The sequence below is a fragment of the Orcinus orca genome, chromosome 3 (genome assembly GCF_937001465.1).
Source record: "Orcinus orca chromosome 3, mOrcOrc1.1, whole genome shotgun sequence".
NCBI classification, from domain to species: domain Eukaryota; kingdom Metazoa; phylum Chordata; class Mammalia; order Artiodactyla; family Delphinidae; genus Orcinus; species Orcinus orca.
Window position 1 is genome coordinate 124,008,658 of NC_064561.1, and position 12,069 is coordinate 124,020,726.

General features: G+C 39.6%; 1 protein-coding gene across 1 annotated transcript in view; it reads left to right on the forward strand.

The window, feature by feature from the left end:
- Window positions 1-1,093: 1,093 nt before the first annotated feature.
- Window positions 1,094-12,069, forward strand: part of TBCA (tubulin folding cofactor A) — a 102,163-nt gene continuing 91,187 nt past the window's right edge. Inside the window, exon 1 of the mRNA XM_004270834.4 lies at window positions 1,094-1,253. Coding sequence (XP_004270882.1) covers window positions 1,201-1,253 — 53 coding nt within the window. The 5' untranslated portion in view covers window positions 1,094-1,200. The remainder of the gene's footprint in view (window positions 1,254-12,069) is intronic.

The following is a 12,069-nucleotide window of genomic DNA, read 5'->3' on the forward strand; positions in this document are numbered from 1 at the left end:
CAGGGAGCATTAAATGGGCAGGGGTCAGTCGTGGTAGACTTTCTCCAGGAGGTGGGTTTTGATCTTGGATTTATACTAAGGTTCCTGAACTGGCAGGGTCTTGAACTGTCCAGAGCTAGTCACAAAAGCCAGAAGGAGTGAATCAAGTGTAGGGAAGGGTAAAGAGAGGCCTTTGAAGAATGATACCAAGAAACTATAAAAGGAAGGAGGCTCTGCCCTGCGTTCCTTGGGGGACTCCGCCGGGAAGAGGTTGCCAGGGCTCACTGGAGGTTTGTTTCATTTTATGCAATAGACACATTTTTTGAAAATATAAAATAATCAAAAGCTGTTGAGTATTATGTCAGGCGTTGAGCTTTAACCTTCATATCTACTCTGTAAAGTGGACATTATTTCTATTTTGCACACAAGGCAAAAGCCTCAGCAGCGAGGTTAAGTGTCCTATGTGCCCAGTGTCAGTTAGCTATTAAAGGGTAAAACCCCTTTAATACCAAAGGTCAGTGGGTTTGTTTGACCACGAAGCCCAAGCTTTTTTATGCCACACAATTTTTGTAAGTTGGATATTTAAGTTTACTAGAGGTAATGATTTTTGGATAAGTCCTATAGTCGCTTTTTTTGTTAGGTGCATTTATCCACAAACATTGTTTGCAGAGGTCTGAGGTGTAGGGTAAGGATTTTCTTAACTGCGTGCATGACGGTTGTTTATTTCTTTAACCCTGCATCATTTTACCCCATTTGACATAAGATAATGACACCGAAAATATCTTCAATTTTTAGGTCACTCCGTCCTTTCATTGGATAATCTCGCAAAGCAATGTCATGGCCAAACCAGTCTATCCGGGGAGACACAAGTTTCCCCAAACGCCCGGGCTGTGGAGACCGGGAAAAGTGTAACTTGTATTCACACGAAGAGGAGGGCTGTTCAAGAATAAAAAGGAGGGCTACTTGAGATAGACAAGCCAGGTTCTGCGAGCGGGAAACTCGGTGGAGGTGGGTGAGTGGTGACCCGCCCTTGGCTCGCGACCCTGGGCCCACGCCCAGCGGGTGTGGCAGCAGCGCCAGCATGGCTCCGGCGCCGCGCCGGAGTGTGCGCATGCGCGCCGGCCAGCGCCGGCTACGCCTACAGACCCGCTTCCTTCGCTTAGTCTCCCTCAACGGTTACCCCGGCTCTCCGCCACTCACTCCCGCGGCGCTCGAGGGACCATGGCCGATCCTCGCGTGAGGCAGATCAAGATCAAAACCGGCGTGGTGAAGCGGTAAGGAGCCAGGAGCGGCGCAGCTGCCGCCGCCTCCTCTTCCTCGCCCCGTGGCGGCCCGAGAGGCCGGGCGGAGCGCAGGCCCGAGCTGGGCCCCGGACTCCAGGCCTCAACTGGGGCGCCGCGGCCGGTGGCGACGAGGCGGGAACGGAGGGGGCGCGCAGGTGCCCAAGTCACCGGACCGGGGCACTCCCCTCCCCGCGCCTGCCCCCTCCAAAACCCAGCCGCGGAGCGGTGAAGGTCGCGGCGGCCCCACCCCTCCGGCGCCCGCAGTCGGGGAGGCAGAGGGGCGGCGGCCCGGCTCTCGAGGGCGGGGCGGTCTGGGGTCGTATCTCCGAGTGCGCTGCCCGGGTCTCCCTGCGGAACCTGGCTGGTGGGGGGCGCTTCCGGTCCATTACCTGCGCTCACGTGGACGCGCGAGCCCGTTGTGAAGTTTAGGGGGTCGCTGCGAGCCCGGCCCTCATTAGAAATGGGACCTCGCGGGCGCCCTGTCATCTAACATGGCAGGCGGGACTCGCAGTCTGAAGACCTGCGGCGTGAACTTCCAGCACACTCGACAAACTTCTGTGGCCTCACTCCCCGGCTAGCTTCCCCGAGGCTCGCCCCGGAGCTTGTGGGGTGCTGTTCAAGTAACTATCCTGTGTAGGCCAGTCCTGTAATTCGCCGTCGTTCTCACTGCTGTGAGACACTGGAGTGCTTATTAGGCCTTTATTGTTCAGACCCCAAAAGATGAAACTTTTTGATGAGGCATTCCAAGAGAAAAGATGAACAGCCTTCTGAAGAAGCAGGTTATTTGGCAGTAAACATGTCTAATCCTAGCTCTCTGGCTTCTTCCTCTGCCCACCTTTCCTCCCTGTGTTGATATTTTCACCAGAGGAAGGACAAGGCAAAGGGGAGAATAAATTCACTTTTTAAGATATTGCCTCCGCGGCTTAGCACAGCATTGCACTGTGCTTTCCAGAAGCTGTCATTATTGTTAAGGCGGTAAGGAGATAGGATGAGTAGTAGTGAAATGTACAGCCTTTTCTGAATTGAGACTGCTTGGATTCCAGTCCTGATTCTGCCATATATTATGTATTTTTGAATATATTACATTGCACCGTGCCTCAGTTTCCTGGTTTGTAAAATGGAGTAAGTACCCGCCTCGTGCAGTTGTTCCAAAAAATGCCTGCTCTTCTGTTTAACAGTATGTGGTAAGTACTAGTAAATGTTAACTAATACTATGGTTTGTATTCCCATTTTACAGATGAGAAACTGAGGTTTAATGAAGTTAAAATAGGAAAAGTAAACTTGTCCGGGGTCACTGTGCTAGTTAGTGGCAGAGCAGGGAAAAGCACTAGGGTTTCTGATCTACAACCTTTTGTTTTAAGCTACAGTGCCCCCCAGAAGAGTATTTTTTAAAACGTGTGATAATAGAAGGGGAGTTGAGATGTGTAACTGAAAATATAATTTGCCCTATTACCCCCAAGTTCTGTTTTCACTTTTGTTAGACTTACTTTGGTTATGTCATTTTCATAAATCTATTTGGCAGAAGTACCAGGGTATAATGAAGAGTGCTTTAGAGGGAAAGTCATGAGAAATGACTTTTTTATTGAGTATAGTTGATTTACAATATTAGTTTCAGGTGTATAACAGTGATTCAAAATTTTTATTAATTATTCTCCATTAAGTTATAAAATATTGGCTATATTCCCTGTACTGTACAATATATTCTTGTAGATTATTTATTTTATATGTAGTAGTTTGTACTTCTTAATCCCCTACCCCTATTCTACCCCATTCCCTTCCCTCTCCCCACTGGTAACTACTAGTTTGCTCTCTATATCTGTAAGTCAGTTTCTGATCTGTTATATTCATTTGTGTGTTTTATTTTTTAGATTCCACATATTAGTGATAACATACAGTGTTTGTCTTTCCCTGTGTGACTTACTTCACTAAGCATAATACCCTGTAGGTCCATCCATGTTGTTGCAAATGGCAGAATTCCATTCTTTTTTATGGCTGAGTAGTATTCTGTCATGTGTATATGTGTGTGTGTGTGTGTGTGTGTGTGTGTACGTATATCACATCTTCTCTATCCATTCATCAGTTGACTGACGCTTAGGTTGCTTCCATAGCTTTGCTACTGTAAATAATGCTGCTGTGAACATGGGGGTGCATGTATCTTTTCGAAATAGTGTTTTCATTTTCTTCAGATAAATACCTAGGAGTGGAATTGCCGGATCATATGGTGGTTCTATTTTTAGTTTTTTGAGGAACCTCGATGCTGTTTCCCATAGTGGCTGCACCAATTTACATTCCCACCAACAGTGTACAGGGGTTCCCTTTTCTCCACATCCTCACCAGCATTTGTTATTTGTGGGAAGACACACTCATTTAGATAATAATTTAAGTTTTCAGGCTTTCAAAAATTTTTAAGTACTTATGGAAACTGCTTGGAAATAAAGTTTTGTTTTCATTTTATTTCAATAATAGAGCATTATCACACTAATTTTGATTCTTCATACATAAGTAAATTTATCATTTTTATGAAATCCCCTCATAATTTACTTCATAATATCTCAAATTGCTTATAAATTAATGGAAATGCCTACTGTACATTTTTTTCATGGCTTTTCTGTTGACATTTTGGTGTAGAGCTTTCCCATATATACTGAAATGAGATATGGTTTTTAAAAAACCTAAAATTTCTATTTTAGCTGCTTATTACTCATATTTTGCCTTGGTAGATAACTCTCTAAATCCATAAATATTGTTCCCTATTCTCCTGTTACATTCTCCTGAAAATTATTTTACTCTGACTCCTTCCATCTTCTGCCTTAGTATCCTGTTTTTTTTAAAATTCTACATTATACTTCAGCAAAGGAAAAAAATAGATGAGGCAGATGTGGCAACACGTTAATAATTGTTGGGGATGAATGGTCATGGGTCTTCATTATATTCTTATCTATATATATTAAACATTTTTTATAATAAAAAGGTATGCATTTTTTCTCCTCCAAATTTAGTTTCAAAGACTTCTCAGTTAGTTTCATGATTCAGACATGTTCTTGGTTTTGTGAACGGCATTCTGTGCATTGGTTTCTTAAAGCAGTGGTCTAAAATTCAGTTTCTGTTCTCAGCACCTTTTTTCTAGTCAAGATGTTCATTTCCCATCACCTCATTTATCTTCAGAAGTAACAACTTTTATTTGGAAAAAGAGATTTAAAGTCATTCAAGCCCAGAATTCCTTCAGTTTTCTTTCCAGGAGTTCAGAACCATTTAGAAATATATTCTAGGTGTTAGTCCTAGAGTTCAGTTTGGGTAGGCTGTGTGCTTGGGAGGGTAGATTCTTAGAGTTTAGCGTCTAATCAAATCTGCTAAAATACTTCAGGTGATCTGAAAGTTCCCTGTAGTGGGTTTTAGAAAGAAATGTGGACAGGCAGATGGAATATTACTGGAGTATGGAAACAGGCAATAAATAAAAGGTGGTATTTGGCAACTGAGAGATCAAACAATGAGTGGAAGATGCGCATTTCAGCATGTTGGCAAAATGGTGATTTTAGACCCTAAGGAAATAGGCAGAAGCCTCACAGTGCTCTAGTCCTAGAGAAACTTTGTTATTTCACATGGGAACAAAGGCAAAGGATCTGATTTCCTGAAATAGATTTCAAGAGAGAGGTTAGACCCCTAGAAACAGGAGAGTCCAGTTACTAGGAATGGCTTGTAAGGTGAGAGTTAGACAACAATGAGTCTGACTTGGTACTGAGTTCCTGACTGGTAGGACTTGTCAAATATCTCCTCTCCTGCAATGGGATTGTTTTTCTAGGGCTAATTCTGGCTGTGAATTAGAGATATGTGTGCACTAGGGGCTGGGTAATATACAAGTTTCTTCAAGCAGCAGCCTGTGTTCACATGTGACTCCTTGTTAATGGGTATTAGTTGGTAGGTTTGGGTCTTGCAGGCTGTTTTTAAAGATTTGATGTTTGACAAATATTTAACAAATGAGACTGAATATCCTTTACCAAATTACACCAACATCACTGGAATATTTTTCTTTATCTTCTTATCTTCCCTTGAGACTGGGAGTGACATCAGTGACGAAACTGTCTTGTTCACTGCTGTCTTCAGTGCCTGGCATGGAATAGCCACCTGACCTAAGTTTACTGAGATTAATTGAATGATCAATGCCAGACAGTATTAAGCAAGGTCAGATTTACTCGAGTTTTCTATTGAAATAATCACAGCCTCCTTTTTGTTCATCCTTGATAATTTAAGGGCTTATATTAGGAGTTTGGGATTAACATATACATACTACTATATATAAAATAGATAAACACAAGAGCCTACTGTATAGCACAGGGAGCTATATTCAATATCTTGTAATCACATATAATGGAAAAGAATCTGAAAAAGAACATATATATGTATATGTATATCTGAATCACTTTGCTGTGCACCTGAAACTAACACAACACTATAAGTCAACTATACTTCAATGTAAATAAATAAATTAATAAAGTGTGTATGTGTGTGTGAAAAAATAAAAATAAAAATAAAGATTTGAATCCATGTTCCAGATTGCTAGACCTACTTATTATGTGACTGGGCACAGCTAATCTGGCAGCCCTAGCAAGGAGTTACCAGATATGACTCCAAATTTCTTCTTCTCCAGTGCAGAACTGTAAATCTCCCCCACCTCCCGCCCCCCAATGTCTCGCTGACATTAGTTGTCTGGGTTTACCTGGGACAGAAGGGTTTCCAGGATATGGAACCTACAGTGCTAAAGTTGGGAAAGTCCCAAGCAAACCAGGGTGATTCGTATTAGTACTTACGTAAGTAGCTAACATAGCACTGTTTTGTGTGTGCTGTGATTATTTGGAGACTATTTGTTGATAGTACAACTGTGAATTGAATGTTGTACTTTACTTAGAACTTAAATGCATCCTGTAAATATGAAGTTGCGACAGAGAAGCTTTTTTTCCTGTATTAAATTATTGGTGATTTAGAAAATACTTTTCTCTAAAGTAGAAGATACAGCATTGATTTTTTTTCTTCTAGTTTTATTGAGATATAATTGACATACAGCAACTGTATAAGTTTAAGGTATACAACATAATGATTTGACTTATATACATCATGAAATTATTACCACAATAGGTTTAGTGAACATTTATCATCTCATATAGATACAAAATTAAAGAAATAGAAAAAAATTTTTCCTTGTGATCTGAACTCAGAATTTACTCTCTTACAACTTTCATGGTAACATATAGTGTTAATTATATTTATCATGTTGTTCATTACATACCTAGTAGTACTTATTTACCTTATAACTGGAAGTTTGTACCTTTTTGACTATTTTTATCCAATTCCCCTTCTCCCCCACTCCCCACCTTTGGTAACCACAAATCTGATCTTTTTTCCTATGAGTTTTTTTTGTTTTTGAAGTATAATTGACCTACAACGCTGTGGTAGTTCCTGATATACAACATAGTAATTTGACATTTCTGTATTTCAAAATGAACACCATGATAAGTCTAGTTACCATCTGTCACCATACAAAGATGTTACATAATTATTGACTGTATTCACACTGTACCTTTCATACCTGTGACTCATTTATTTTGTAACTGGAAGTTTGTATCTCTTAATCTCCCTCACCTATTTCTCTCTTCTCCCCCACATGCCTCCCCTTTGGCAACCACCTGTTTGTTCTCTCTATGATTCTGTTTCTGTCTAGTTATGTTTGTTCATTTGTTTTTTAGATCCCACATATAAGTAAAATCACATAGTATTTGTTTTTCTCTGATTTATTTCACTTAGGATAATGCCCTCTAAGTCCATCCATGTTGTCACAAATGACAAGATTTCATTCTTCTTTATGGCTAATATTCCATTGTGTGTGTATGTATAAGTAATTATAAATATATATATCAATCACATTTTCTTTATTCATCTGTTCATGGGCACTTAGGTTTCTTCCCTATCTTGGCTGTTGTAAGTGCTGCAGAGAACATCGGAGTGCATATATCTTTTTGAATTAGTATTTTAGTTTTCTTCGGGTAAATACTCAAGAGTGGAATTGCTGGATTGTATAGTAGCTTTATTTTTAATTTTTTGAGGAATCTCCATACTGTTTCCTATAGTGGCTGCACCAATTTACATTCCCACCAGCAGTACACAAGGGTTCCTTTTTCTCCACATCCTCACCAACATTTGTTATTTGTTTTCTTTTTTAAAATTTATTTATATTTATTATTTTTGGCTGTGTTGGATCTTCGTTGCTATGCGCAGGCTTTCTCTAGTTGCGGTGAGCGGGGGCTACTCTTCGTTGCGGCGCGCGGGCTCCTCTTGTTGCGGAGCACAGGCTCTAGAGCGTGCCGGCTTCAGTAGATGCGGCGCGTGGGCTCAGTAGTTGTGGCTCGTGGGCCCTAGAGCGCAGGCTCAGTAGTTGTGGCGCATGGGCTTAGTTGCTTTGCGGCACATGGGATCTTCCCGGAGCAGATTCTTAACCACTGTGCCACCAGGGAAGCCCTGTTATTTGTTTTCTTTTTGCTACTAGCCATTCTGACAGGTGTGAGGTGATATCTCATTGTAGATTTAATTTGCATTTCCCTGATGATGAGTGATGTTGAGCATCTTTTCCTGTGCCTGTTGGCCATATGTATATCTTCTTTGGAAAAATATCTATTCAGGTACTCTGCCTGTTTTTTAATCAGGTTGTTTGTGTTTTTGATCTTGAGTTATGAGAGTTTTTTGTGTATTTTGGATATTAACTCCTTATCAGATATATGTTTGCAAATACCTTCTGTTGAGTAGGTGACCTTTTCATTTTGTTGATAGTTTTGCTTTGTTGTGCAAAAGGTGTTTACTTTGATTAGTTCCATTTGTTTGTTTTTGTTTCCCTTGCCCAAGGTGACAAATCCAAAAAGATCTTGCTAAGACTGACGTCAAAGAGCTTAGTGCTTATTTTTTCTTCTAGAAGTTTTATGGTTTCAGGTATTACTTTCAAGTCTTTAATCCATAGTGAGTTCATTTTTGTATATGGTATGAGAAAGTAGCAGCTGTCCAGTTTTCTCAATACCATTTTTTGAAGATACTGTCTTTCCCCCATTTTTCACTAAAGCAGAAGAAAAAAATAGCCTTGATGTTTTAAATGCTGATATGTTATTTCAGCTAAATGACATATGTCGACCATAAGTTTCCAAGTATGATTTCTGTTTATAAAATAAGGGTTTTTCTCTTCTTAAGCTGTATTTATGGTAAATTCAAGAAATTCTTCTGCAAGAACAAAATGTTTTCATTCATTTAACATAAAAGGTTATTTAATAACTTTAAAGGCAACTTATTTTCAATAAAGCCTGCTAAAAATGTCCACTGGTGAATGAATTAATTCATTAAAAATGCTTTCTGAAATATATCTTTTTATAACCATTTTAGATTGGTAATGGCTTAAAATCCAATGTGAACAAAGAATGTTAGGGCATTGGAAATAGCACTGACATTGGCCCATAGTTTTCCTCTGATTAAATGAAAGTGACACCAGTAGATTAGAATGAGACTAGGACAATTCACACTGCAATTGTGTTAGTTTAACTTTAACAATCTTTTAACACTCTTGTTTAAATGTAGCTGACATACCATAATTACAAATCTACAAGGCTTGATTATAGAATTTTACATCATGGATCTGTGGGGAAATTGTATTGATTTTTTTTTTTTTAAATAAAGCAAGCACCTTTTCCAAACTGTGGCATCTTCCTAAGTTTGTTTACACCTATACCTCTAATATACAACTGTGTATGATATATATAACATATATATTGTACAGCAGGCGTAAAAAAACATAAAAGGTAAGTAAAATCGCCACAGTTAAATATATATATTTATATATATAATATATGTTATAGTGACAAACATTTATATATATAATACATGTTATAGTGATGTACATTATGTATATGTATGCAGATTATATATTTTATACTGACATAAAAGTGAAAAATATGAATGATACATGTACTTACATAGACATGGAGATGTAGTTTTACCCGTTTAGCTGTAGTTGTATATACGCTTCCCCTTTTTAAAGTAATTATAGATAGAAATATGGTGGACAGTGTCTGGGAGAGGTTAGGGACATAGCCTTGTAAATTATTCTTGTAAGCTTTAGTAGCTTTGTACCTTTTCGTGTATTCTCTTCCACATCATAGCACTTTGATGTGAGTTAAAGTAAGTTCAGCCAAAATGGCCAACTTCCTACCTTGAAATTTAGCCAACTCCTTTTGGAATGTCTGTAATGTATCCAGGTCTCCAAAGTGATGGTCAGAGTCACTGTCAAAATGGATTGCAGGTGGTCAGCTCTTCCCCACCTTCTGCCAACTACTTGGCAAGCATTGACTTGTAGGAGCTACACAGCTGGCAACCAGATGTCTCTTTAAGCTGGAAAGGAGGAAAGCTAAGGTCACTCATGACCATGGTTGTCCCAGCACAACCTGTATTATTCTGCAAGTTGAATGTGGAAATGAAAGATCTTTCGACCCCTGTGTGTGCATGTAGGTGTGTTCTGTGTTTTCATTGCATTTTTTTTTGATAGAAAATTTTAAAAATTTGTAGTAAGCCAGGTTGGAAAATTTTGTTAAAAATAGTAGTCCACACAGACCTACTAGAGCATGGACTTGAGGATATGGGGAGGGGGAAGGGTAAGCTGTGACAAAGTGAGAGAGTGGCAGGAACATATATACACTACCAAACGTAAAATAGATAGCTAGTGGGAAGTAGCCGCATAGCACAGGGAGATCAGCTAGGTGGTTTGTGACCACCTAGAGGGTTGGGATAGGGAGGGTGGGAAGGAGGGAGATGCAAGAGGGAAGAGATATGGGAACATATGTGTATGTATAACTGATTCACTTTGTTATAAAGCAGAAACTAACACACCATTGTAAAGCAGTTATACTCCAATAAAGATATTTAAAAAAATAGTAGTCCAGAACTATTTAGGATATAAATGCTTAGATGTGTAGTCTTCCTATTCCAACATTCCATTTCCAATAATACAATTATACAAGAACATAATTCCAACTGTGATTCTGTTTAATGTGCCCAAATAGAGCTCATTTTAAAATAACAATGACTGATCCAAAGATCACTTATTTAGCAGCCTCACTCAGAACCTCTATCTTTGAAGCACCTGGTATGGTGTTGACATATAATAAATGCTCGACAGAAGTCCTTCCAGTGAACAAAGGCATGGATGAAGCCTTACTCTATAAGGATTTTTGACCTGAGAAGCAGTAGGGAGCTACTGAATCGATTATGATGTGACAGCATAATAGTATAGTTATTGCTGCAGTTGGAGTTAAACAGATGGAATCCCAGGCTCCACTTACTACATAGGTGACCCTGAGCAAGTTATTTAACCTTTAAAAGCCTGAGTTTTCTTAGCTGGAAAATGGGTTAATGATATTATCTTTCTTGTACTGTTGTTCAGAGAATTGTAAGGTAATCATTTAAAGCACTAAGCCCAAATGCCTGATATGTACGTTCAGTATATGTTAACTGCTGTCATTATTATCATCGTAATCATTCTGTAGAAGTATAAACAGTGTAGTCTCTCCAAGAGAGACCCTGGAACTTGCTTTCATTTAAACTTTTTTTTTTTTTGGTCGTGCCACACGGCACGTGGGATCTTAGTTCCCTGACCAGGGATTGAACCCACGTACCCTGCATTGGAAGCGCAGAGTCTTAACCACTGAACCACCAGGGAAGTCCCTTGCTGTCTTTTTTTTTTTTTTTTTGGTACGCGGGCCTCTCACTGTTGTGGCCTCTCCTGTTGCAGAGCACAGGCTCCGGACGCACAGGCTCAGTGGCCATGGCTCACAGGCCCAGCCGCTCCGCAGCATGTGGGATCTTCCCGGACCAGGGCACGAACCCGTGTCCCCTGCATCAGCAGGCGGACTCTCAACCACTGTGCCACCAGGGAAGCCCCATTTTTCTTTAAATTGTTGAGATGTTGATTCCCTGCTTTGAAGCCCCAGCAAAATATCTCTGTTTATATCAGTGACCCTGTATTTTTAACACCTTAAAAAATACTGTATCTTTTGCCCATTTTTTGATTTGGGTTGTTTGTTTTTTTGATATTGAGCTGCCTGAGCTGTTTGTATATTTTGGAGATTAATCCTTTGTCTGTTGCTTCATTTACAAATATTTTCTCCCATTCTGAGGGTTGTCTTTTCATCTTGTTTATGGTTTCCTTTGCTGTACAAAAGCTTTTAAGTTTAATTAGGTTCCATTTGCTTATTTTTGTTTTTATTTTCATTACTCTAGGAGGTGGGTCAGAAAAGATCTTGCTGAGATAATGGCCATCATCAAAAAATCTACAAACAATAAATGCTGGAGAGGGTGTGGAGAAAAGGGAACCCTCTTGCACTATTGGTGGGAATGTAAATTGATACAGCCACTGTGGAGAACAGAATGGTGTTTCCTTAAAAAACTAAAAATAGAAGTACCATATGACCCAGCATATAACCTGAGAAAACCATAATTCAAAAAGTCACATGTACCTCAGTGTTCATTGCAGCACTATTTACAATAGCCAGGACATGGAAGCAACATAAATGTCCAATGACAGGTGAATGGATAAAGAAGATGTGGTACATATACATAGTGGAATATTACTCAGCCATAAAAAGGAACGAAATTGGGTCATTTGTAGAGATGTGGATGGACCTAGAGTCTGTCATACAGAGTGAAGTAAGCCAGAAAGAAAAAAAACATATCGTATATTAATGCATATGTGTGGAATCTAGACATATGGTACAGATGAACCTATTTG